This window comes from Sus scrofa, chromosome 3, assembly GCF_000003025.6.
Source record: "Sus scrofa isolate TJ Tabasco breed Duroc chromosome 3, Sscrofa11.1, whole genome shotgun sequence".
In the NCBI taxonomy this organism is placed as follows: Eukaryota; Metazoa; Chordata; class Mammalia; order Artiodactyla; family Suidae; genus Sus; species Sus scrofa.
This window is the reverse complement of record NC_010445.4, coordinates 4,821,544-4,848,846: the sequence shown is the minus strand read 5'-3', so window position 1 is coordinate 4,848,846 and position 27,303 is coordinate 4,821,544. Positions and strand designations below refer to the sequence as shown.

Below are 27,303 nucleotides of genomic sequence, written 5' to 3'. Positions count from 1 at the left end.
AGTTGGATTCGCTAACCACTGCGCCACAACGGGAACTCCTAAATTTTGTTTTCTGTCCTTTGCTTCCAGTCTTCTAAATCAGCAAACCACTTGGTGCTAAAAGGCTTAGGTACTAGGACAGCAGCATTCATAATTAAGACAGAAGGAACCAAGACTACACAGGTAAAATAAGACATTTATTATGCTAAAGAACAGGATTTATTTTTCATTTTGCCAAAACAATAAAATAGCACACAGCATGGTACTTTAGCACACAATATAAACTGATATATATATATATATGCAATCGATAATTCCGAAAATGGTTAAGTCTTACTTTGGGATTCCTTAAAAACTTACACTCTTAAGTGCCTTTTATCAAAGGTAGCAACTAACAACAAAAGGAGTTATCTCAGAAAAACCTCAGTGTAAGAGAGACCTTGACTCCTAGAAACCGGAATCCTTCCGGAAGGGAAGTCCTTGATTGGCCTCTCTGGAACTGAGCTCCGGCAGGTGGGCTCAAGCTCATTTTCACTTCGAATAACACTGCTAGGGGTCCCGGTTTGAGAAAGGGTTATCTAAAGTTAGGTTAATATTGCAACTTTCACCATAGGGCCTCCGTTTAAATTGCATTTCCAGTGGAAGGAAAGGGATGTGAGAAGAGCAATCAGATTTTGCTGACCAAAATTATTTGACAAAATTCAGAAGTGGTAACAGCTTACCATCAACTCAGCCTGGCTCAGAGCAAGTGCCGAGGAGAAGACTTTAAAAACATCTATTTCCATTAGCTGGTCGGAGACGGTCGGAGAGACAGGATCGGGAACAGTAGCCCTTGAGAATATGGGTGTTCAAAGAGTATTAAAAACTTGGTTCTGTCTTTCAGTTCTAACCTGATGTTTATACAGGATATATCAAGATTCTCCTTGAACGGCTGCCCAATCCTCAGTGTCTTTCATGCACAATTTAAAACTCAACGATCTCCTTCCCTACGCTTCCCACGAGTTTAAATTCTACTTACTTTAAGTCTGTCTGGACATACAAACCAAAGCAGGAGCTTCACGGCTGCACCGTTTGCATCCAGACTTAATGCGAAAGAAATCATTCTAGGACAACTTTTAAAATTAATCTATTTTTATTGTTCTGCCTGTACCTTAACTGTGGCATAACAGATTCACTAATTCAAAGGCTTGTGGAGCCAGTAAGGCCAGTGTTATCTGCAGACCATCTGAGGTACTTATTACACATGAAAGCATTCTCTTGTATTCTACTGTTGGCTCCGAAAACATGGGCTTTGCATGGCCAGGGGAAACGCATTTTTTCTCATCATTCAAGAACACGTGAGGATGTGCGTGTGGCAGCGCAGACAGGACGGAACGCAGGCAAGGCGGCTGCAACTCCGAGCCCGGCCTCTCCAGCAGAGCCCTTGGTGGCTCATCCTCAGAAACGCTGGGTTCTGACGGCTTCGGGTGGCATGGTAGTCCTGACTCCCGAGGCTCCCCTCGGCGGCTCCGAGCTCTGCAGCTGTCGGAGGCCCGGGGCCCTCCTCGCAGGCGGTCCTTCATCTGGGCGTCCCCGGCACCACAGGACACCCCAGCAAAACACTCCTCCAGAGGAGCAAAGAGCAAACCCACAGTCTCACGCTGAGCAGCTGCTGAAGCTGAATTTCCCCTTGTTGGTTTGTGCCCACGTGGAAGTGCTCTGCTGCCACTGCGAAGCAGAAGGCTGCCCGCACTCAGATCCTTCTCCATTTCCAGTGATATCTCCCCATTCTGTAAACTTCCATCTGCAGCAACCGCAGGCTTACTCACCCTGGAAGTTGTACCGGATGGCCCAGGGCTCTCCTGCGTTGGCTCAAGTCCACACAGTAGTCTGTCTGAATCACCGCCCGCTCCCTTCTCCGCTGTGAGGCGGGCACCAAGAGTCCCCTTCCGTCCCTCATGCTGTGTGTTCGCTGGTGCCCTGAGCCCCGGGACACACCTGCCAGTCCGAGGAAGGTTCAATGGATCTCAATGTGAACCTGGAAAAGACCATCAAATTAAAGTGTTACAATGAAGACGGGAGCCAAAGAGAGTCCACGCCCACCAGACACTGCCCGGTACGAAGATCTTTTCAACACTCTTCGGTACCAGGAATTCCTACATTTTGACAGAAAACAGGATATCAGCCTATGACTTAGAAATCACAACGAAGGAGCTCCCGTTGTGGCTCAGCGGGTTACGCACCCAACTAATATCCGTCAGGACGGGGGTTCGATCCCTGGCCTCACTCAGTGGGTTGAAGACCCAGTGTTCCGTGAGCTGTGGTGTAGCTTGCAGGTGCAGCTCGGATCTGGCCTCAGATCTGGCTCTGCTGTGGCTGTGGGGTAGGCTGGCAGCTGCAGCTCCAATTCGACCCCTCGCCCGGGAACTTCTATATGCTCTATATGCCATAGGTGAAGTCCTAAAAAGCTAAAAAAGAAGAAGAAATCACAACAAAAAGCACAGTACTGGGGAGTTCCCGTCGTGGCGCAGTGGTTAACGAATCCGACTAGGAACCATGAGGTTGCGGGTTCGGTCCCTGCCCTTGCTCTATGGGTTAACGATCCGGCGTTGCCGTGAGCTGTGGTGTAGGTTGCAGACGCGGCTCGGATCCCGCGTTGCTGTGGCTCTAGTGTAGGCCGGTGGCTACAGCTCCGATTCAACCCCTAGCCTGGGAACCTCCATATGCCGTGGGAGCGGCCCAAGAAATAGCAATACAACAACAACAACAACAAAGACAAAAGACAAAAAAAAAAAAAAAAAAAAAAAACAGTACTTTGCAGTTTCCTGGAGTTCCTGCTGTGGCTCAGAGGTGAGGAACTCACTAGTATCCATGTGGACGGGGTTTGGTTGTAATGCAAACTGGTAGAACCACTACGGAGAACAGTATGGAAATTCCCCTAGAAACTAAACATAGGACTACCGTATGATCCAGCAACCCCACTCCTGGGCATAGATCTGGAGAAAACTCTAATCGAAAAGACACATGTACCCCAATGTTCACCGAAGTACTGTCTATTCACAACAGCCCAGACAGGGAAACAACCTAAATGTCCATCACCAGAGGAATGCATAAAGACGTGGTACACACGCACCATGGAACACTGCTCGGCCATAAAAGCATGAAATAATGCCATTTGCAGCAGTGTGTGTGTGTGTGGTGTGTGTGTGTGTATGCCTAGAAATTATCATTCTGGAGTTCCCGCTGTGGCTCAGCAATAACGAACCCAACTAGTATCCATGAGGATTCGGGTTCGATCCTTGGCCTCGCTCAGTGGGTTAAGAACCTGGCATGGCCGTGAGCTGTGGCGTAGGCTGAAGACAGGCTCGGATCTGGCATGGCTGTGGCTGTGGCTGTGGTGTAGGTCGGCAGCTGCAGGTCGGATCAGACCCCTAGCCTGGGAACTTCCATATGCCACACATACGGCCTAAAAAAAAAAAAAAAAGTAATTACCACACCAAGTGAAGCCAGAGAAAGAGAACTATCATAGGAGATCACTAATACGTGGAATCTAATAAAAAGGGTACTAAAAACTTACACAAGAGAAACAGACTCGAACATCTGGAAACCAGGCTTATGTTTACCAAAGGGGAAACGTGGGCAGGGAGGAATAAATTAGGGGGTTGGGACTGACATATACACCCTACTGTACATAAAAGAGATGGGCACAGGGAATTGTACCCAATCTCCTGGGCTAGCGCGTGATGGAAGACAGTGTGAGAAAAACAATGTGCGTGTGTCTGGGTCGCTTTGCTGTACAGCAGAAATTAACACAACACTGTAAGTCAACTATACTCTAACAAGAATAAACTGAAATAGGAAAAAACAACAGATAGGTAACAAGACCTACTGTACAGCACAGGGCAATTTACTCAATACTGGGAATAGCCTACATGGGAAAAGAATCTGAAAAGGACTGAAGATGTGTATTAAGTATAACTGATTTCAACTTTGCCATACGCCTGAAATTAACAACTTAAGTCAACTATATTCCAATAAAATTTTTTATTTTTTTAATTTTAGTTTTTTTTCTTTTCTAGGGCCGCACCCACAGCATATGGAGGTTCCCAGGCTAGGAGTCTAATAGAAGCTGTAGCCCCCAGCCTACACCACAGCCACAGCAACGTGGGATCTGAGCTGCGTCTGCAACCTACACCACAGCTCACGGCAACACCGGATCTTTAACCCACTGAGCGAGGCCAGGGATCAAGCCCACACCCTCATCGTTCCTAGTCGGAATCATTAACCACTGAGCCACGACGGGAACTCCCAATAAAATTTTTTAAACGCCACAAAACAAACAAAAATCTGTCCTCCCCTTAACCAGTTGATGACTCAACTGGGTGACCAAGGCCTTATTCAAAGTGTCCTATTTGAGAATGATTCTCAGGGACACAGGCATGACAAGCCACTCTGAAGGAATCAAGGATGACTTTACTTGGATCTGATGTCTACAAGGCCCTCCCAGGAAAAGCAGCATGGAGGGGTCTTGGCATCCAAGATTCCAGCCTCAGATCACTCACTGGCTTGTCAGGAATCTCAGCAAATTATGGAGCTTCTCTAAAAGAAGAATTCACCCATATTTTTACATACTAAGGTAAAAACATGGCCCAGAAAGCTTCATGGGCTTAGTTGCCCACTCTAAGACTAGCAAACAGAGGTTTTCAAAGCCTGTCTGAAATTCCGCATGAGAAGTTCTGCACAGAAGCTGATTTGTGACTTTACCAGTTGCTCAAGAGCGAACTCGAGGCGGCCTGTCTGGTCAGCACTCTTGAGGCACCTGCAAACATACTGAGACCAGCCTTTCTTCTGCGACCAAGAATAATCTTTCTGTGACATTATGCCCCAACTGGGGCAAAACTGTGAAAGGCTTTGAAATGGACAAAAAACCAACATTACTGGGTGTGCTGTCTAGAGCATTCTTTGAGTTACCCAATTTTACGGGCTCCAAACTTTGTCTTCGCGGCTTGACAACTTGCTTACAGTTGTAGAAAATCGGAGAGGAAGGCAAGTGGCTTCCTCTCCAAAGACATGGAAATGCTGGAAATGAATCCTATCCAGAGGAATACAATGGGCTCACTGCCCGGTGCACGCTGACCAGTTTCACACCCATGTTTACATTCACTGGAGCACTCTTGATTACACGCGTGGGTTTTACCTAAATTCTTCTTTAGGAGTTCCCCACATGGCTCAGTGGTAATGAACCCGACTAGTATCCATGAGGACAAGGGTTCGATCCCCGGCCCGATCCGGTGTTGCTGTGAGCTGTGGTGCAGGTCGAAGATGTGGCTCGGATCTTGCGTTGCTGTGGTTGTGGCGTAGGCTGGCAGTGCTGTGGCTCCGGTTTGACCTCTAGCCTGGGAACCTCCATATGCCATGGGTACTGCCCTAAAAAGACAAAAATAAATAAATAAATTCTCCTTTAAACAGATTATAACATCTTACTAGTTCCCTCATTAATCGATGACTTTAAAAAACAAGTCTTTGGCACATATTCCTTTAAAAAACAGCATATCCCTAGAACACTGATAAATGGAAATTTTAACCATACACAAATTGTATTCAGTAATTTTTCTAAGAGGCTAGCCTAAGGAAAAGTAATCTAACTCAAGTGCAGTCACTCTTTTCGGGAGGAGGAAAGATGGAAATGCAGCTTCAGGTAAAAGCTAACAGCTCGTCTCCCACAGTAGGACAAAGATTAACTCAAAAATGAAAAGTCAGGCACTGCAAGCGTGCAATTTCGAGACAGAGAAGGAAACACTGAGAGTCAGCTGGTGGCTGGATGGAGAAACCTGAGGCAGGAAACTGCTGTTTCTCTTAACCCGTCCCGTGGAACCGAGAGACTGTTGAGCTATACGACTGTATAAATTATTTGGAAATTTAAAGAGTACCCTGGGAAGAAAATAAAGCAAGTATTATTGGAGGCTGAAGGAGAAAGCAAAGAGGGCTAAGGAATGGGGCTGTGGCGCCAACCAGGGGCCAGCAGCGGGAGGCACTGGCCGAGAGCTGGAGTTCACCCAGCAGGTGACAAGCCGCCACTTGAGGGCTCTTCAGCCTGGAAACGACGGCCAGATTTGCATTTTAGATCAAGTCCTCGATTGCAGTGTGGTGGCGAGAATGGAAAGGAATCTCGCCCAGGAGGAGGCTATTTGGATAGAGCAGAGAAAGAGAAAGGAAGAAGTGAGCCTGTGAGAGGAGAGAGGAGAGACCCTGCAGTCTCCTCCCTCTGATGTGACTGGCGAGATGCAGGTTTCCTGGCCTTCGATCCTGGTTAGGGAAGGGGTTATGTACCCAGAGGGGAGAACAGCAGTGCGGAAGGTGGGGGCCGCTGGGGTTGGGCAGCAGTGCTGGACCCTGGGGCTCTGGCAAGCTGCTGCATCAGTGAACATTCTACCTCAGAGCTGGGGCCCAGGTTCAGTCGCCAGCTCTGGGGAGGCAGAAGAATGACGGCCCTATTGCAACACATCCAGAGAGGAGATAAAGAAAGCCAGGATCTCCAAGATCCACTGACCAGACGGCCAGGGGCCCAGCAGAGGCGCCAAGGAGGAAGACGAAAGAGCCCCCGGGGAAAACGCAGGGTCGCAGGCCCGACGGCACTGCACGCTTCAATGAGACGGCAGTTAGAAATGTTTCCTGCATCAACAACTAAGTCAGTGGCAGGTAAACTCCGAAGGAAGAACTCCCCACACGGTCCACCAGCCCAGCTGCCTTTAAAACGGAGTGACCCCACCTCAAGGAGTATGGGAGAAGACACCAGAACATTTTTGCCTAGTTCATTCTTATCTTGTCACTTTTTCTGTGTTTTATAATACATACCATATTTTGGTAGTGCAAAATACATGGTTTATAAATAAGTGTACGTATATATATATATGCTTATTTACATCATGTGGGTAGATACATCTCTCCATGGGGCATGCTCGAAACTTTGTATCTACACAAGTGACCATTACACTACGTAACAACAGATACAAATATATTTGAGCAGTAAAAAAAGCCCTATACAAACATAAGGTGCAATTCTTTTTTAATTTAGATATAATTGTCATAACATTAGATTAGTTTCAGGTGTGCAACATGGTTTGATATCTGTATATATTGCAAAATGATCACAGTAGGACATCTATCACCACGCATAGTTACACCTGTCCTTTTAAGAGATGCAATTCTGGCTACGAATCAAAATAAACACTTTCAAAGTTCACCAAGTCAAATCTAATTAACTTCTCTCGACAGTTCTTGCAAATGAACTGTGCAAAGCATATTATTTTAAACCTTACATTTATTTTACTGATCTGAGATGTACTAAGGATGAGTATTTTCCTGAAATGGAAATACTCCTAAATATGTATTTTTGAAGTCTGAAAAAAAAACAGGTCATTTAATAAGGGCCAACTCTCAGGAAAATTAATTTCTAACACTTTTACTATGTCCTTGTACAAGGATTTAGTACCATTCAGAAAGATGACGTATTGCCAGAATCATATTAATATGTCTTATATTAGATATCATTAGTGTAATCATACAATCTGTAATAATAATCATTGCACTTAATAATGACAGAATAAGGTCTTGTAGTTCTTAAGTATGTCCAGTAATAAACTATGTATTTATTTAATTCTCTTAACAACTACAGTAGGTCGGTGAAACCTTTCGGCTCTAAGCCCTCAACTGGCCAACTCTCCCCCATTAGACTGTTACACACTTTACTTATATTTTGAGAGCCCAAAACAACTTTCAAATACTTTCTGAACATGCACACGCCACTGTGGTGAAACAGATGCTGTGGTTTACTCTCACGGTACTGCATACATTCTACTACACCAGAGTGCCAAAGCACGCTCGACGACACGGCCAACTGTCCTTGGCCGCAGCTGGCCCGTCATCGCCCACTCCTAACCCTCCAGGTTAAGTCTACAAACTACTAAGCAGCATGAATGATCACAAAACAGTATACCCACAAAAGCGGAGACCTGCCCCCCAGAATGAGGAAGTCTGTTGTGAAGCTCAAGACAGTATAAATCAGGAAAAGGGAAGCGCAGGACTGGGAGACGTTTCTGAGCTTACTCACTCCTTACCTCCCCCCTGGGCCCCCCCCCCAAAAGGTGACAAAGGTTGAGAACACAATCAGAGGCCAGAGGGTGGGCCTGTCCAGGGTCCTCCGCAAGAGTCCCGCGGCTGCAGACAGCGGGCCTGCTGCGTGACAGTGGGTCTGACCCAGTTAGGCGGCGGCTGCCCTCCTGGGCTGCCGTCACTGTCCCTTCCCCAACCTGAGCTATTAATGGCCTCAGGGACCTGACGGTCTGGATACCAACGCTCTAGAAACTAAAAATAACCCAGCCTCTATGCCCTGAAAGCCAGCTGGCAAGGCTATTCCCAGAGGGGCTGTGTGGGGGTGGGGACACAGCGAAAGGAGCAGGTGCTGCTCGGCCAGGGTGGACAATGGGCCTGGAGCGGGTCCTGCCTGAGGAGGCTCACCAACTGCTCCAAGGCCACCTTCACGGTTTTTTTTTTTTTTTAATTCAAGTATAGTTGATTTACAACATTGTATTAATTTCAGGTGTACAGCAGAGTGATTCAGTATTTTCACAGACTCCCCTAAAAGTTATTCCAAGATGATGGCTCTAATTTCCTAGACTGTACAAAATACCTTGTTGCTTATCTGTTTTATACACAGTAGTTTGCATCTGTTAATCCCAAACCCTAATCTGCCCCTCCCTCCTCCCCCTCCCGTAACCACTGGTTTTCTTTCTTTCTTTCTTTATAGTTATTTCCCAATACAATGTTTTTCTCCTGTACAGCATGGTGACCCAGTTACACATACATGTACACATTCTGTTTTCAATGTCTGTGAGTCTGTTTCTGTTTTGCACATACATTCATTTTAATTATGTTTTAGATTCCACATGTAAGTATCACAGCCTCTCAGCTTTCAGGTGTTAATCTTAGTGGACTTACTGTCACTGAGGTCACTGAGCTCACAACTAAAACCACCAGACTGAGGAGGTGGCTGAAACAAATTCCTCAAGTTGCTTCACAGCGTAGAGGATGAGAAAGAGGAAGGGCTGGTCATCTCTGCGTTAAACTGAATCATAACCACAGGAAGCAGACACACATACTGAGTTCCTGCCACGGACCACTCGGCGAAGCCAAATCACACCTGCGCGCTAACCGGCTCCACAGCTCCTGCAGGTCACCGCCCTGTCGCCTCCTTCCGCCACCAAGATGCTCCAAGATGCACTCACAGGTCCGAGGGGCGAGGAGGGTGGGCCGAGCTGGCTGTGTCCTCTTTCCTCAGGCTGTCGTGAGGCCTCAACGTGCAAAAGCACCGAGCCCTCTCTGACCAGCATCCCTCACATCCAATAAACAGCTGTTAGTACCACGCCAGAAGAGCGTTTTAGGGAACCAGGACAAAAGGCTGCTGAGGACAAAGGAACCACTGGATGGCAACGTGGAAGTGGCCTGACCACTGCAGGCTTCGTGGTGGGGGGGCAGAGGCCCAGACTGGAACGGCTGAAGGGGAGGGAACCCCCAGGCACCCCCCACTGCTGGAGGAAGCACACAGTTCAACAACCTCAGTGGAGAGAAAGTGGGCAATAACTTCACAAATTATTTACAAATGAGTATAATCTTTCCTTTGGGACTCTACACCTACAACTTTTTGCTGCAGACTGAATCAGCAAGTGTTTGCTGAGGTCCTGCCCCAGTCTGGGCATTAGCATCAGAACGTGTACCAAGCAAAGGGCTGTCTGCTTGAAGCACACTTTTTTTTTTTTTTTTTTTTTGGTCTTTTTGCCATTTCTAGGGCCGCTCCCGCAGCATATGGAGGTTCCCAGGTTAGGGGTCAAATCGGAGCTGTAGCCGCCGGCCTATACCACAGCCAGGCCACGCCGATCCAAGCCGAGTCTGCAACCTATACCACAGCTCACAGCAACGCGGATCCTTAACCCACTGAGCAAGGCCAGGGATCGAACCCACAACCTCACGGTTCCTAGTCGGATTCGTTAACCACTGTGCCACCACGGGAACTCCCTTGAAGCACACCTTTGAGTGAACGTATGTACAAGGACACACACGGTTTTCCCTGGCAGTATTGTCTGTAGAAAGGTCGTTTTGGATCAATATTGTACACCAAATACCAGATAAACTCCAACACTTTACAGTTAAAAGTAAAACATGATATATTAGCACCAGAATACGTTACACGCGAATTCCTTAGATCTTCAGAGTTGGGAAGGCCTTTCTATGACAAAACCCATAAGTCAAAAAAGACTATTAAATGCGACTCCGTAAACTTCAGTATGGCAAAAATACATCATAAACAAAGTCAAAAATATACTAACTGGAAAAAAACGTCAACTTGTCTCAGACAATACCGTCTTTTCTGTTTCTTTTCAGCTGTACCCAAAAAGTGACAACTCCGGATCCTTAGCCCGCTTCACCACAAGGGAACACCAAGACAACTCTTACCTAATAGACAGAAAGCTCTAAGAAACCCACTGGAAAAATGGGCAAAGAACATGTACAGTTCACCAAAAAAGAGATGCAAATGAGTCTTTTTCTCATACCACCTTGTCCTTTAACGCAAGCAGGCAGGCAAGCCTGCTGGCTCCAACACCAAAATACACCCTCAATGCAATCCTGCTGCTGTCTGATGAACAGCACTTTTCTCCTGTTTCTCTAAGGTTTGCCCCCCCCCCCCGCTAAACCCCTCAACCCCACCCCCCATCCCCGCTCTTACCACGAAGTCAGAGTGATTTTTTTCAAATGGTTAAATGCAGAGTTAACATATGACCCAGCAATTCCACCACTAGGTACATAACCAAGAGAAATGAAAATATATGTCCACGCAAAACCTATACAGGCATATCTTGCTTTTTTTTTTTTTTCTTTTTCTTTTTGCCTTTTCTTGGGACACTTCCTGTGGCATATGGAGGTTCCCAGGCTAGGGACCTAATCGGAGCTGTAGCCATTGGCCTACACAAGAGCCACAGCAACGCGGGATCCGAGCCGCGTCTGCAACCTACACCACAGCTCACGGCATCGCTGGATCCTTAACCCACTGAGCAAGGGCAGGGATCCAACCCGCAACCTCATGGTTCCTAGTCGGATTCGTTAACCACTGAGCCACGACAGGAACTCCACATCTTGCTTTATTGTTTCCCAAGTATCGTGTTTTTTACAAATTGAAGGTCAGAGCAAACATGCATTGATCAAGTACCATTTTTGCAACAGCATTTACTCACCTCGTGTCTCTGTGTCACATTTTGGTGATTCTCGCACTATTTTAAACGTTTTCATTACTATTATGTTTGTACTGGTGATCCACGATCCGTGCTCCTTAGCGTTACTATTGCAAAAATGGTTATGACTCACTGGAGGCTAGATGACAGGATTTTATAGCAATAAAGCATTTTTTAATTAAGGCATGTATATTTTTGAGACATAATCCTAGTGCACTTTTACAGTAAACTACAAACTACAGTAAAAACATAGCTTTTATTTTTATTTTTGGCCATGCCCATAGCATGTAAAAGTTCCAGGGGCAGGGACTAAACCCACACACCACAGCAGGGACAACGCCAGAACCTGAACCTGCCGAGCAGAGACCTCCTAAACCGAGCTTTTATATGCCCTGGGAAATGAAAAGGCTTGTGCGACTCCCTTTACGGCAGCATTCGCTGCACCGTGGTGTTCTGGAACTGAAGGCGTGGTAGGTACCTAAGCTGTGCCTCTCCGTCAATGTGCACAACCGAACTCACAGCAGCCAAGAGGGCGAGCCACCAAATGCCCGATGGCCATCAAAGACAAGACAAGGCTAAGGAAATTACAGACTGCACAAGACTAAGACATGGCAACTAAATGCCCTGTGGGGTTTGGGGGCAGAAAAAAATGCACTGGTGCAAGAAACTAGTGAAATCCAAACAGTATGCACCCTTGCTAATTTCTTAGCTCTGATAACCACACTCTGATAGGGAAGAGGTTAGGTTACTAAGCACAGGAGGAAGCTGGGAGAAGGTTCCCTTTTTCTTTTTTCCCCCAAAGGCTACACCTAAGGCACATGCAAGTTCCGGGGCCAGGGGTCAAGTCAAAGCTGCAGCTGCTGGCCTACACCACAGCTGTGGCAACACTGGCTCTTTAACCCATTGAGCGAACCCGCATCCTCACAGAGACAACATCAGGTCCTTAACCCACTGAGCCACAACATGAACTCCCTTGGCACTATTTTGACTACTTTTCTGTAAGTCAAATTACTTCAAAGCAAAAATTAAACAAACCAAAAAAGTGACCCATTCTGGCTGGGATTTACTTCAAATACTCCAGCATGGGGGTGGTCAGATGGACACAGTGCAGGACTGGGGGGAAGAGATAAAACAAGGTTGGCAACGAGTTGAACAGGAGTGATGGCTACGTGCAGTTCTTTATACTACAGTTGGCCCTCCCTATCTGTGAGTTCCGTATCTGAGGATTCAAGTAAGAGGGACTCAGAAACAGTTTGAGGAGTTCCTGCTGTGGCACAAAAGGACCGGCAGCATCTCTGCAGCACCAGGATGCAGGTTCAATCCCCAGGCAGGCACAGTGGGTTAAGGATCCGGCGTTGCTGCAGCATAGGTTGCCACTGCAGCTTGGATCTGATCCCTGGCCCAGGACCTCCATATGCTGCAGGTGGTCAAAAAAGAATAAAACAGGAGTTCCCGTTGTGGCGCAGTGGTTAACGAATCCGACTAGTAACCATGAGGTTGCGGGTTCGGTCCCTGCCCTTGCTCAGTGGGTTAACGATCCGGCGTTGCCGTGAGCTGTGGTGTAGGTTGCAGACGCGGCTCGGATCCCGCGTTGCTGTGGCTCTGGAGTAGGCTGGTGGCTACAGCTCCGATTCGACCCTAGCCTGGGAACCTCCACATGCCACGGGAGCGGCCCAAAGAAATAGCAAAAAAAAAAGACAAAAAAAAAAAAAAGAATAAAACAAAAACAAAAAGGAACAGAAATTTTTGAAAAAAAGTTTTCCGGAAAGTTCCAGTGAGCACAACGTGAATCTGCTGTGTGCTGGCAACACAGCACCTATGTTGTATTAACAACTGTTTACACAACATCTACACTGTATTAGGTAACAAAAGTAATCTGGAGATGATTATAAATCTAAGGGCAAGTGTACACAGGTGAGATGCAAACGCTACACCACTTTAGACACGGGACGCGAGTGATGAATCTTGGTATCCACGGGGGCCTGGGACCAGCCTCTTGTGGATTCTAAGGGATAAATGTACTCCGCTTCTGTGTATATTTGAATATTCTCACAATAAAGGTTTTTGTTTTTGTTTTGTTTTTTGTCTTTTTGCCATTTCTTGGGCCGCTCCCGTGGCATATGGAGGTTCCCAGGCTAGGGGTCCAATCGGAGCTGTAGCTGCCGACCTACACCAGAGCCACAGCAATGCAGGATCCAAGCCACGTCTGCAACCCACACCACAGCTCACAGCAACGCCGGATCGTTAACCCACTGAGCAAGGGCAGGGACCGAACCCGCAACTCATGGTTCCTAGTCGGATTCGTTAACCACTGCGCCACGACGGGAACTCCACAATAAAGGTGTTTAAACAACGATCCCCGATGATGTCCACATCAGGTTAGGTCACATCTCAGTGAAACGTTTTCCCGTGTCACCCAGAGTAAGCTAAAATCCTGAAAGGGATGTAAGGCACTAGCTCCTATCCCCCCTCCCCAATTTGCTACTGTGACCGTGGAAGAACAAAATTAAGAACAGGCACTTAGAAACTTCTATGGCAACTTAACACTGCCGCAATCACCAAGAGCCTAATACTTTTCAAGAACTTTTTAAAAAACTGCAGTAAAAGGGAGTTCCCGTTGTGGCGCAGGGGAAACAAATCCAACTAGCAACCATGAGGATGCGGGTTCAATCCCTGGCCTTGCTCAGTGGGTTAAGGATCCGGCATTGCCATGTGCTGTGGTGTAGGGTGCAGACACAGCTCGGATCCCGAGTTGCTATGGCTGTGGTGTAAGCTGGCAGCTGTAGCTCTGAATCACCCCTAGCCTGGGAACTTTAGGGGGCAACCCTAAAAAACAAAAACAAACAAACAAATTGCAGTAAAATATGCACAAAGTCTACCATCCATCACCATCACCCATCTCCAGAACTTTTCATCATCCCAAACTAAAACTCTGTTTCCGTTGAACAATTCCCATTCCCTCTCCTCCAGCCCCTGGCAACCACCTTCCACACTCTGTCTCTATGAATGACGTCCTCAAGATTCAGCCGAGTTTTAGCAGGTGTCAGAATGAGATTCCTTTATAAAGCTGAGTAACAGTCCGCTGTATCAGGGACCACATGTTGTTTATCCACTCATCTGCTGATGGACACCTGGGTTGGGGCTACCTTTTCGAGGCTGTCAAAAGTGCTGCTATGAACACTGGGGCATGATGCCTGAATCTGTTTTCAAAACTTTCACTTGTCTATACCTACAAGGGAAACTGCTGAATCATACAGTGATTTCATGTTTAACTTTTTGAGAACCTGCCAAACTGTCTTCCACAGCCACTGCACTATTTCACATATTTCCACCAACAGTGCACAAGCCTTCTAATTCCTCCACATCCCCGATCCCCCGCCCACAGCCATCCTAACGGGTGTGACGTGGTATCTCACTGCAGCTTTTTTTAAGGGCCGCACCAAAGGCATATGGAAATTCCCAGGCTAGGGGTTCCCAGCCTACGTCACGGCCACAGCAACTTGGGGTCGGAGCTGCATCAGCAACCTACACAACAGCTCATCTCAACGCCAGATCCTTAACCCACTGAGCGAGGCCAGGGATCAAACCTGCGTCCTCACGGACACCAGATGGGTTCATTACTGCGGAGCCCCTACAGGAACTGCCTCATTGCAGCTTTGATTTGCAGTTCCCTCACTTCCACCCCCCAGCTCTGGGTTTTACTGCCTCCCTAGCAGAGAAGCGTCCTGGGGGCAGTGCCAGGTCAGGCAAGGGCTAGGCAGGGGAATGTTTCTCAGCCTGCCCAGCTGCACTCAGATTTGGAGCTGGAGCAGTTAGTCAGTGGTGGCTACTGGAGACTAAGCCTGGCCTGGGAGACCCTGAGTCTGGGAAGGGAAATTGTGCCAGTGAGAAAAGAGTGGTGACTCATCCTTCAGGTCTACAGGTTTCCCTGGGACAGGACAGGAAGAGTCGGGAGGGGCCCCGAGTCTCTCAGGGAGACAGGTTGACCTGGGGTGGGGGTTGGGTGGGGTGGGGTCTGGGAGAGGCCAGAGGCAAGGCAGACACTGCGTCTGTACCCCCCAGGGCCAGTATGGGGAGGGAGCCTGGTCACCAGGGCCACGAGGCTGAAGTGGGCAAGCTGGTGCCTGGAGCTCCGAATTCATCCTAGGAGTTCCTGTCGTGGCTCAGTGGAAACGAACCCAACTAGTATCCATGAGAACGTGGGTTCGATCCCTGGCCTCACTCAGTGGATTAAGGATCTGGCGTTGCCTTGAGCTGTGGTGTAGGTGGCAGGTGCAGCTCGCATCTGGCGTGGCTGTGGCTGTAGTGTAGGCCAGCAGTTATGGCTCCGATTCAACCCCTAGGCTGGGAACCTCCATGTGTCAAGGGTGCGGCTCTAAAAAGACAAAAAAAAAAAAAAAGAGTTCATCCGAATGATGCATCAGGGCCTCACCACAGCTGGTGGCCTGGCCACCCACAAACAAGCTCCAATTGCCCAGCTTTTCATGGGTTTACTGGCTGTTGGTGTATCTTCTCTGGAGAAATGGTGCGAGTACAGCTGTGTCTATTCAAGTCCTTTGCCAGTTTTGGACTGGGTTTTTTCCTACATCGGAGGATTCCAGCCACCTCGGGTCATGCAGTGTTAGCATTTACAAGAGGATCCATGCAATTCAAAGCCATGTTCTTCAAGGGTCAGCCATGCTTTCTCCCTTTCTGTGAACTGCCTTCTTCACTCTCCTGAATGTACCCTTTGAAGCACCAAAGTCTAATACTCACAAAATTCAATTTATCCTTTTTTTGTTTGCCTTTTAGGGGCCACCTCCATGGCACAGGGAGGTTCCAGGCTAGGGGTCAAATCGGATCGGAGCTGCAGCTGCCAGCCTACACCACAGTCACAGCAACTGGGGATCTGAGCCCCGTCTGTGACCTGCACGACAGCTCACAGTAACACCAGACCCTTAACCCACTGAGCGAGGCCAAGGATAGAATCATGGATACTAGGGGGGTTTGTTACCTGCTGAGCCTCAGTGGGAACTCCCTTATCCTTTTCTTTTGTTGCCTGCGCTTTTCAAAAGAAATCACTGCTGGAGGAATTCCCGTTGTGGCGCAGTGGTTAACGAATCCGACTAGGAACCATGAGGTTGCGGGTTCGGTCCCTGCCCTTGCTCAGTGGGTTAACGATCCGGCGTTGCCATGAGCTGTGATGTGTGTCGAAGATGCGGCTTGGATCCCTCGTGGCTGTGGCTTTGGCGTAGGCCGGTGGCTACAGCTCTGATTGGACCTCTAGCCTGGGAACCTCCATATGCCGCGGGAGCGGCCCAAGAAATGGGAAGAAAACAAAACAAAAAAAAAAGAAATCACTGCCAAACTCGGTATCATGAAGATTTTCCTCTACACTCTCATCTAAGGGTTTTAGATCTCATGTTTTTTTTTTTTGGATTTTTGCTTTTTTTTTTTTTTTTTTTTTTTTGGCCGCTCCCGCGGCATATGGAGGTTCCCAGGCTAGGGGTCGAATCGGAGCTGTAGCCACCGCCTACGCCAGAGGCACAGCAACGCAGGATCCGAGCCGAGTCTGCAACCTACACCACAGCTCACGGCAACGCCGGATCGGTAACCCACTGAGCAAGAGCAGGGACCAAACCTGCAACCTCATGGTTCCTGGTCGGATTCGTTAACCACTGCGCCACGACGGGAACTCCTAGTTCTCATGTTTAAAAACAACTCATTTTTGGAGCACCCGTCGTGGCTCAGTGGTTAACAAATCCAGCTATGAATCATGAGGTCAAGGGTTTAATACCTGGCCTCGCTCAGTGAGTTAAGGATCCGGCATTGTCATGAGCTGCGGTGTAGGTTGCAGACACGGCTCAGATCCTGTGTGGCTGTGGTGTAGGCCATCGGATACAGCTCCGATTAGACCCTTAGCCTGGGAACCTCCATATGCCGTGGGAGCGGCCCTAGGAAAGGCAAAAAAGACAAATAAATAAATAAATAAATAAAAATTAAAAAATAAAAACAATTCATTCTTATCAGCTCTTACAAACCTTTCAGGAGGTGCTACGGTCTGAAGGCCTGTGTCCCCCCAGAATTCTTATGCTGAAAGCCTAACCTCCACAGATGGGGCTGCTGGGAGCCGAATGAGATTAACGTTCTTCTGAGCGACCCCAGAGCAGTCCCTAGCCCTTCCAACCCTGTGAGGACACGGAAGACCACACTGGCGATGAACCAGAAGGAGGTTCATTTCTGTAGGTTGAAATGTTTTCAGAAGTTTATGAAAAGCCATGATTATCACATTCCCTGGAAAGACAGGAAAGAGTAACAGTATTTTTACGTTCCTACATGTTTGGAATTTTCCATCTCAAAGTCTATGGCTGCTGTTCAATATTCCAGAAGCCAGAACAAACTCCTACATGTAACTGAGCTCATGCTTTTAACTTTGCCTCTTAAGATTTTTCAAAGCTCATAAGCGTTTATGATGTTCTCTTAATAGGCTATCGTTTCCTCCAACTTGCTTCCAGGAGCTTGATGTAGATCAAGCAACAAAATAGAACTCATTTCAAGCTGCAGTTAACCCTTAGAACAGTCTTGGGCTCGGTATTAGCTTGACAAATGTTTGGACGTAAGATGGAGCCCACGTCCTTGCAATGCCTACAAGACAACACGTGAGCCTCTCCGCCCCCATCTCCTGTGCCGCCCGCCTCACTGACCAGCCTCCCACCGTTGTGGGACACAGGGGGCTGGCACCAACCATAGGGTTTCTCTGCATGAAATGAAAACACTCTTCTAACCCTGACATCTCCATGGCTAAGACCCTCATCTTCCGTCTTGCTCATCGACGAGGCCTGCTCCAAATTCAGAACAGCACCCAGTTTCTGCAGCCCTCCCTGCACTCGTGAACTCTTTCCACTGAACTGGAAGGAATAAATATAGATCTGCAAGGGATGGGGCAACACGGAAAGGCCTGGAGTGCTGGACTTGGAAAGTCATTCAGAGATAGGAGACTAAGAAAGAGCAGTTAGAAACAAAACAGGGAGAGGGGCCACACAGAAGGAGGCGCCATGAAAGCTTCTCGGCCTGGCCTGATCCACACAGGGCGGTGTGGCTGGTGGCACAGAAAACTAAGGACAAGGCGTGGTTTGACGACGGTCATCCACCTTCATGATGTCATCTTTTTCAACTGCTCTTCTTTTTTTTTTTCTCTTGTTGCCTTTTCCAGGGCTGCTTCCCGCTGCATATGGAGGTTCCCAAGCTAGGAGTCTAATCAGAGCTGTAGCCGCCAGCCTACGCCAGAGCCACAGCAACGCGGGATCCGAGCTGCATCTGCGGCCTACATCACAGCTCACGGCAACGCTGGATCCTTAACTCACAGAGCCAGGCCAGGGATTGAACCACATCCTCATAAAGACAACACTGGATCCTTAACCTGCTGAGCCACAATGGGAACTCCTAGGCCTCCTCCTTTAATAGTTACAAGAATCTAGGTGACCTGGGGCTAAGATACTTGACTCCTTCCAGAGGACACATAACTGAAAACTTATAGGCATAATCTGTTCAATTATAGTAAGTTTCAGTATAACTTTTTATCTTCTTTTTACCACCTCTGGTATTTGGTGTGGATTCCTATTTTTTTTAACTGCCTTACAATTCAGATTATACATAAATAATTAGGATGTTAAGATTAATTAATGCTTAATTCCCTAGAATGGGCTCTAGGAGATTAAGGCTTGTTTGCAAACAGTATTTTTTTTTCCTTTTTGGCCGCACCCGCAGCATGCGGAAGTTCCCAGGCCAGGCAGTGAACCTGAGCTGCTGTAAAGACAACTCTGGATCCTTAACCTGCTAAGCCTCAACAGAACTCCTGCGAACGGTGTTTTTAAATCCTAGCCCTTCTCATTTACGAGGTCCTCTGCATCTGTCTTCTCTTTCAAACTGAAGAAAAGGTTATCAACCTCCCTAAAATGCCTGGCTGCCCTGCTGACAGATGATCTGGGGGTCCTGAGTAAACATGCGGGAAAACTCCTGGTAACTCACAAAACTGACTCCAGCCAGGACAAGGAGGTACAGAGTGCTCTGAGAAAGCAGGTGGGGTGAGTGGCGCTGCCCCCTTTTCTGATTCTATTTCCTGTTGCACTTCCCTTTACCAGAGGCCAAACTAATTAAGCCCTGGAATCAGGGACGTTAATGCCTTTCTACCAACGAACAGAAACTCTAAACCAGCGGGGGAGTTTAAAGGAGCAGATGTAACTATTAAAGAGACACCCCTACTCCCACCTGGTCCCCCTCAGCATGTAACATGGCTGCTGCTGCACTTGACCCAAGTCCAAGATCAAACCTAAAATCCTCACACAGTTAGACGGCCCTTCCCCAAGGTACCGGGTGGACCACCTTGTCTGTGCCTTCCCACTCGCCTCTGAACTGACCAAAAAGCCTGTGCTCTACAGCCAGAGCATTCAGCTTCCAGGTCTCTAAAGCTGTGCTGTGTCTGGACAATCCCCTGGCATCAAGTCCACCAAGCCACCCACTAGCCTAGTGTGTCCAGGTCTCCTTACTGCCCACACCACTCTTATCACAGAGCCAGTTTCCCGCCTCCAACAGGCACTTAACCCTCAAGCATTACAGTGCAAATTCCTTGTTAGGAAATTCACATCTGAATAAACTTTCCAGAGATTATCTTTCTGCCTTACAAACAATGGATTTGGAAACACTAACTAACTGCGTAACGGCAAGGGACGTCTTCACCCCTTATTGACGGGAAACAAGCCCTCAGCACTCCTGCAGAGGTGACAGTAGGCCCAAGATTATATCGACATGGTGACCCCCAAACACCGCTCTGAAATGAGAACCCAGGTGTGAGAATGTACCAGCATGAGAGGAGCACTCAAGGTGGAAAGGACAGCAAGTGCAAATGCCCAGGGGCAGGAAGGGGCTTGGGGCACGCAGAGAATCGACAAGAAAAGATGAGAAAGAAGCGCAAGCAAGGAGAAAGCCAGGCAAGAGGTGAGAAAGGTGGAAAGAAGTCAGGTCGGCATTCCATAAGCAATGGGACACAATTTTGTCTTCTTTTTCTATCTTTTTTTTTTCTTATGATTTATATTTTTAAAAGACTTCACCAACAGCCCTGTGGCAAATCGATGGAGGCTACTGCAATAGTTTGGTGTGTGATTATGTTAACTTGGCTGGTCATAAACAGGTAAACGGACAAATGAGAAAGACGATTTTTTTTTTTCTTCTTTTTTTGGCCGCACCTGCAGCACATGGAAATTCCCAGGTCAGAGATCAAATCTGAGCCACAGCTGTGACCCATGCCATAGCTGTGGCAACATCAGATCCTTAACCAACTGTGCTGGGCCTGGGATCAAAACCCACGCTGCTGCAGAGACAATGCCAGATCACTGGGAACGCCCAAGAAAGGTGATTTTTTTTTTTAATGGTACACAGCTGGGTGTTTTCAACACTACATACTAGATTTTCTCTTACATTCTTGTGACTTTTACAGATGACTGCAAATTATAAATATTTAACTCTAGCACAAGAGTTTCCAAAGTGGAGTGTGGGGGTCAAATATAGCCTGCAAACACATTTTATTTTGCTCATAAGGTTAATTTTTCTTTACTTCGATGTTTCAAAACCAGAATTTCCAATCTCTCTTGGAAATCACTAGATCTTGTGAAGACCAGTTGGCTACTGACAACTGGCTAGAGCACAAGCTTTCTGGTTTATTCCAGTCATTACCCCAAGACCTTTTACTCACGGATACCACTGGGAAGACGGAGTTTTCTACTCCTTTAGTCTGGTACCACTAAGGATGCCGTAAGCCCTTGCTCACATAAAAGTGTCCAAACCTGGGCCTTGAAATAGGCAGGTTCATCACAACTCACCTTAACACAATTGTGCTCAACAGCTGGTTGAAGTTTTATGTGGCCTGCCATCACCAGTGAAGGATACCTGAAATCTGACCATCCAAGCTTAGAGACAATTATATTATATTATTACTATTTTTTTTTTTTTTTTTTGGCTGTGCCCACGGCATGCAGAAGTTCCCAGGCTAGGGATCAAACCCAAGCCACAGCATCGGCATCGACACGTCCTTAACCACTAGGCCACCAGGGAACTCCCAGACAATTATATTCTCATGCAACCAAACTGAAGGGAAAAAAAAAAAAAGAAAACACCTGTCCTGCCTGTATCAAACTTGGGTCCTACTGCTCAGGCTTCCTCACTCTGCACAACAGGGAGCAACAGAAGTACTGCCTGACTGTAAGTTCCTGCAGGACGGGGACCGTCCCTCCATCATGCAGTGTTTGCCTGGCACACAGCAGGCAACAGCCTCCATGTAAATGGAAACCAAGAGGAGCTCAGCCCTTAGCCATCTAAGACACAGAAAGAAGTAATTCTCCTTCTGATGACTTTCGTTCCACTAAAAGAGGCACCTGGAATTTGGGGAGGGGGGATACAGAAACGTCAGTCACCACCAGCAACAATGATCTCCACGGTGCCGGGTGCGTAGATGTGTACTCTTTCACATCGGAATTGTTTTGGGCCTCTGAACCTTTGCCTCCCTCCTCTTCCACCTCATTTTCCCCCACGTTCACCTGCACGCCTTTCACATATACACACCCTCTTCCTAACCAGGATAAATAAGATAAACCTATCAGAACACTGGCTAACGATAATTACCTATTTTCAGGATCAGAGATAATTTTCTTCAAAGCTTCGTCAAGTTTGAGAACTGGAAAAGTCAACCATAACCCCACCACCACCCATTCCCACCTCCAGGCCTAACAATCTGATTTTATGGGCAAAATGTCCTCTTTCAGAGCCAGGGCCTTTCGAGCCGGCGGCAGCATCCACCCGCCTCGCCGCGGACCGCACGCCCCAGCTGCAGGCCCTCACCCGAGGCCAGCCGCTCCACGCCCCCCTCCCCGCCTGGTTTGCGGCTCAGGGATAACAATAACCTCAGCGGGGTTTTCGCCCCGTGGGGTTGCGGGAGAAACGCACGGTGCTTGGCACACGCTCAGCATCCGGCTTAGCAGCTCGCAGCGGCATCTTCAGCGTCCTGGGAAAGGTGGGCCGGGCCGCGCTGGGAGGACCTGCACTTAGGGAGGGTCGAGGGAGAGGGGCCGGAGGGGCGCGGCTCACCCACCTGCAGACGGACGTTGAGCATCATGGAAGCCACGATGTAGAGGTAGGGGAAGTTGATGCGCAACCGCCAGGCCAGGTCGAAGAAGATGAGCAGCGTGCGGGTCAGTCCCTTGCAGAAGACCCCATAGGAACGGGCGGCGGCCGAGCGCGAGAGCCGGACAGCCAGGCCCGACAGAGCCGCCGCCATATAGACCAGCGCCCGCCGCCCGCCCGCCCGCCCGCCCGCCGCGCACCGACCGGCCGCGGACCCGGGCCGCCCGGCGCTCCGAAGCCCGCCCGCCCTCTCGGCGCCGCGACGCCCCCGGGCCTCCGCCCCGGCCGCTGGCCCGCGCTGAGGGAGCGAAGGAGGCGGCGGCGAGGCGGGCCGGCGGGCGGGCCACGGGGAGGGGAGTCCGCGCGTCACGCTCTGGGAAGCGCCTTTGCTAGCAGCCGCCTCTTCTCTGCGGGGCCGCGCCGCCTGACGTCACAATGCCCGCGCCGCGCCTGCGTGCCCTGGCCCCGCCCCTAGACCCCGCCCCATTCACCTTCCCCAGGTAAGAAGCGCATGCGTGGGCTAGGTGGCCCCCTCGAGAGGCGGGCTGGTACCTTGTGTCTGCCTGCCCTCTATTGGCAGCAAGAAAATAGAAACAAAAGGAGGATCTGAACCGTTGGTTTAGCATGGCACAGCAACGTGTTTGTACTTAAGGCTGCTCAACTTTGAAATTGTTAAGTAGTAAATGTTATGTGTTCTTACTACAATTTAAAAAAAGAAGCAAAGGAAAGCTTCTTGGGGCCAACAGGCAGAACTTACTCTCTCTGTAGATTACAGTGTCAAGGTACATATAACTTAATCTTTTAATAATGATATTAATTAAAGACTCTGATGTAAAAAGTAAAACTGTCGGAGTTCCAGTCGCGGCTCAGGGGTTAACGAATCCGACTAGGAACCATGAGGTTGCGGGTTCGATCCCTGGCCTCGCTCCGTGGGTTAAGGATCTGGTGTTGCCATGAGCTGTGGTGTAGGTCACAGATGAAGCGCGGATCCCGCGTTGCTGTGGCTCTGGCGTAGGCCGGCAACTACAGCTCCCATTCGACCCCTAGCCTGGGAACCTCCATATGCCGCAGGTGCGGCCCTAGAAAAGACAAAAAATAAAGTGAACATTAAAAAAAAAAAAAAGTAAAACTGTTGAAACTTTCAAAACTTTAAGTGTTCTGGGGTTTCGAGGAGTTGCTGTTTGCTTCTAAGGGCCGCACATGAGGCATATGGATGTTTCCAGGCTAAGGGTCCAGTCCCAGCTGTGGCTGCCCAACCTGCACCACAGCCACAGCAGCAGCAACTCCGTCCTTAACCCACTGAACGAGGGTAGGGATCAAACCTGCGTCTTCATGGTTCCTGTCGTGGCACAGGTGGATTCATTTCCACTGTGCCACGACAGGAACTCTGGGGATTTTTTTTTTTTTTGACTGTGAATTTATAAATTCCTACTTAAGCATATAGGATTCTATCAAAGATCTACCTGGCGTGAGGGTAGATACCTTGTTTCTCATGGAGGACCAACTATTTCATATCCTTATTTCTTTTTCTTTTTTTTTTTTTTTTTGTCTTTTTGTCTTTTTGCCATTTCTTGGACCTCTCCTGTGGCATATGGAGGTTCCCAGGCTAGGGGTCGAATCGGAGCTGTAGCCACCGGCCTACGCCACAGCCACAGCAACGCGGGATCCGAGCCCCCATCTGCAACCTACACCACAGCTCACGGCAACGCCGGATCCTTAACCCACTGAGCAAGGGCAGGGACTGAACCCGCAACCTCATGGTTCTCAGTCCGATTCGTTAACCACTGCGCCACGACGGGAACTCCAATATATCCTTATTTCTGCTCACCCAAGAGAAAGTCTGGGAATTTGATACAGATGGGAAAAAAGTTTCATGGTCAAATGAAAGGCAAGTCTGAATTCCTTTAAGAAAGTGACAGTAGGAGTTCCCGTTGTATCTCAGCAGGTAATGAACCCAACTGGCCTTGCTCAGTGGGTTAAGGATCTGGTGTTGCAGTGAGCCGTGGTGTATGCCACAGATGTGGTTTCAGATCCAGTGTTGCTGTGGTGTAGACCCTCGAATTTAACCCCTAGCCTGGGAACTTCTATATGCTGCAGGTGCAGCCCTTAAAAAAAAAAAAAAAAAAAAAAAGACTGCATAGAATTTCTAGTATTCTGACTATTATTTAGCATTATAATTTTTCTCTTTTTTTTTTTTTTGTCTTTTGTCTTTTTTGTTGTTGTTTTGTTGTTGTTGTTGTTGCTATTTCTTGGGCCGTTCCCGCGGCATATGGAGGTTCCCAGGCTAGGGGTCGAATCGGAGCTGTAGCCACCGGCCTACGCCACAGCCACAGCAACGTGGGATCCGAGCCGCGTCTGCAACCTACACCACAGCTCACGGCAACGCCGGATCGTTAACCCACTGAGCAAGGGCAGGGACCGAACCCGCAACCTCATGGTTCCTAGTCGGATTCGTTAACCACTGCGCCACGACGGGAACTCCTAATTTTTCTTTATTTGGAGTTCCCACTGTGGCACAGCAGAAACGAATCAGACTAGGAGCCATGAGGTTGCAGGTTCAATCCCTGGCCTCATTCAGTGGATTAAGGATCCAGCATTGCTGTGAGCTGTGTGTAGGTCGAAGACTCGGCTCGGATCCTCCGTTGCTGTGGCTGTGGTGTAGGCCAGCAGCTGTAGTTCCGATTGAACCCCTAGCCTGGGAACCTCCATACGCTGCAGTATGGCCTTAAAAAGCAAATAATAATTTTTCTTTATGTATTTAATATATAAAAAGAGTCGTTACGAAGTTCCTGCTGTGGTGGTCATGGGATCAGCAGTGTCTCTGCAGTGCCAGGATGAAAGTTTGATCCCCAACCCAGCACAGTGGGTTAAAGGATCTGGCATTGTGGCAGCTTCAGCGTAGGTCAAAACCACAGCTCAGATCTGATCCCTGGCCTGGTAGTACCATGTGCAACTCTGTGGCCAAAAAAGAAAAAAAATGTACTCTTTTTTTTTTTTTTTTTTTAAGGCGTTTCTTATGTCATGTGGACATTCCTGGGACTGGGATTGAACCCACGCCACAACAGTGACCAGAGCCTCAGCAGTGACAACCTTGGGTCCTTAACTCACTGAGTCATGGAGGAACTCCAAGAATTGTAATTTTGGATGGTCCATAATACTATATTCACTACCTGTTGTGTTTCAGACGAAGAAATAGATATTTGAGGGCTCTTAGCTTTTGGCTAGTTTTATTATTATTATTATTTTGCTTTTTAGGCCGCACGCAAGGCATATGGAATTTCCCAGGCTAGGGGTCTAATCAGAGCTTCAGCTGTCAGCCTACACCACAGCCACAGCAACGTGGGATCCAAGCCAAATCTTCGACCTACACCACAGCTCACAGCAACGCTAGATCCTTAACCCACTGAGTGAGGCCAGGGATCGAACCTGCAACCTAGTCAGATTCGCACTGCGCCATGACGGGAACTCCGTTATTGTTAAAATATTATTTTTTCGAAGGATTTGCACAAACCTTGAGTTTCCCTTTTTTTTGCAGCATGGCTTTTTGCTACGTGTATCGTGAACGTTAAACAGCTCACTTCCCTTTTTTAGTGAGCCATCATTTCCTTTCAGTGCACCGTGGAGGCTATCTTTGAGGACTGCAGAACACATGCTGCTGGATTCTCATTCTTTTTCAAACCATCCCCTCCCAAACACCAAAGGAACACTTCTTTATACAGTATTGAGGAAATTAAATTTGAAAGGCGAGGGTCTTTGATGGGAAATTTGCCAGAAGACTCCAAATCCATCTGACGATGTGAAAACAGATTTGGAGATCAGCTAAATTTATTCTCAGGCCTGTAAAGATTTAATGGGTGGAGAGTTGGCAGTCTTGTTTATTAGAACTATGTTGAAAGACCAGATGGGCTTCAGAGATGTAAGATATATATATAGCTCCTCCCTGGTTACTCATTCTTTGTCTCTAAATGCCATTGAGGCAACGAGGCACTTTTAACAAGCTCTTGGGTTGCCACAAACAATAGCAAATCAAATTACCATAAAGCTTAACTACCAGGGTAAGAAGCCTGTTGTAATTCGACATAATGAGAGGTGGAAGGGAACACACAGACACACTAACAAGATTTAAGGTTTATTCTATATCAGGATTCACTACTTCCAAGCTCTGGAGCAGGCTGGTTAGTTTAGACTCATGGCTTAACATTTAACTCAGCCCCAATTTTCTTACATCTCTAGGAGAGACATTCGGCTAATTATCATTTGAGAAACAGACAGACAAAACTAATTATAAGTCCGTGCGAAAAGTATTTTCATAGAGGTACAAAGGATTATGAGAGGAGAGAGGGGAGGAAAGAGGCAGAGGCAAATAGGAAAATAATTTTATTAACAATCTGGATTGTCAGTCAAAGGATCCATGTGATTTGCCTTTAATCTTCCCTTCTGTCCTCAGAGCAGAGTCTCCGGTGAGAGAAATAATAAAGCCATTTTTCTTTTCAATATAACCTGGTGAGAAAAGCACAGAGGAGGCAGGGTTCCAGGTTCAGCAACTTCTTGATGCCCTGTAACTTGATTCTGAAAAGTGAGGATAAGGACACCCATCCTAGGAGTTCCCATCATGGCTTGGTGGCAATGAACCCGACTAGTATCCATGAAGACGTGGGTTCAATCCCCGGCCCTGCTCAGTTGGTTAAGGATCTGGCATAGCCATGAGCTGAGCTGTAGGTCGCAGACGCACCTTGGTTCTGGCATTGCTGTGACTGTGATGAAGGCTAGCAGCTGCAGCTCCAATATGTCCCCTAGCCTGGAAACTTCCATACGTGCAAGTGTGCCCCCCTTCCCCCCAAAAAACCCCACCCATCCTAAAGTGGATCTGTGAGAAATAAATGAGACCAGGGATGCAGAGTACCTGGCACAT

The 27,303-nt window shown here is 48.0% G+C and overlaps 1 protein-coding gene across 1 annotated transcript; it reads right to left on the bottom strand.

Annotated features, from left to right (window-relative positions):
- LOC110260073 (alpha-2C adrenergic receptor-like) lies at positions 156-27,303 on the bottom strand. The gene is made up of 3 exons (XM_021087965.1): positions 27,295-27,303; positions 22,360-22,815; positions 156-1,996 (listed from the first exon to the last, which is right to left on the bottom strand). The coding sequence occupies exons 1-3, from the start codon at positions 27,301-27,303 to the stop codon at positions 1,976-1,978; spliced, it is 486 nt and encodes a 161-aa protein (XP_020943624.1). The 3' UTR covers positions 156-1,975.

Coding starts and splice junctions, on each gene's coding strand:
- LOC110260073 (XM_021087965.1), bottom strand. Junction 1,997..22,359: donor TGCTCAACGTCCGTCTGCAG/GTGGGTGAGCCG, acceptor GGTCTTTTCCAG/GTTCACATTGAGATCCATTG.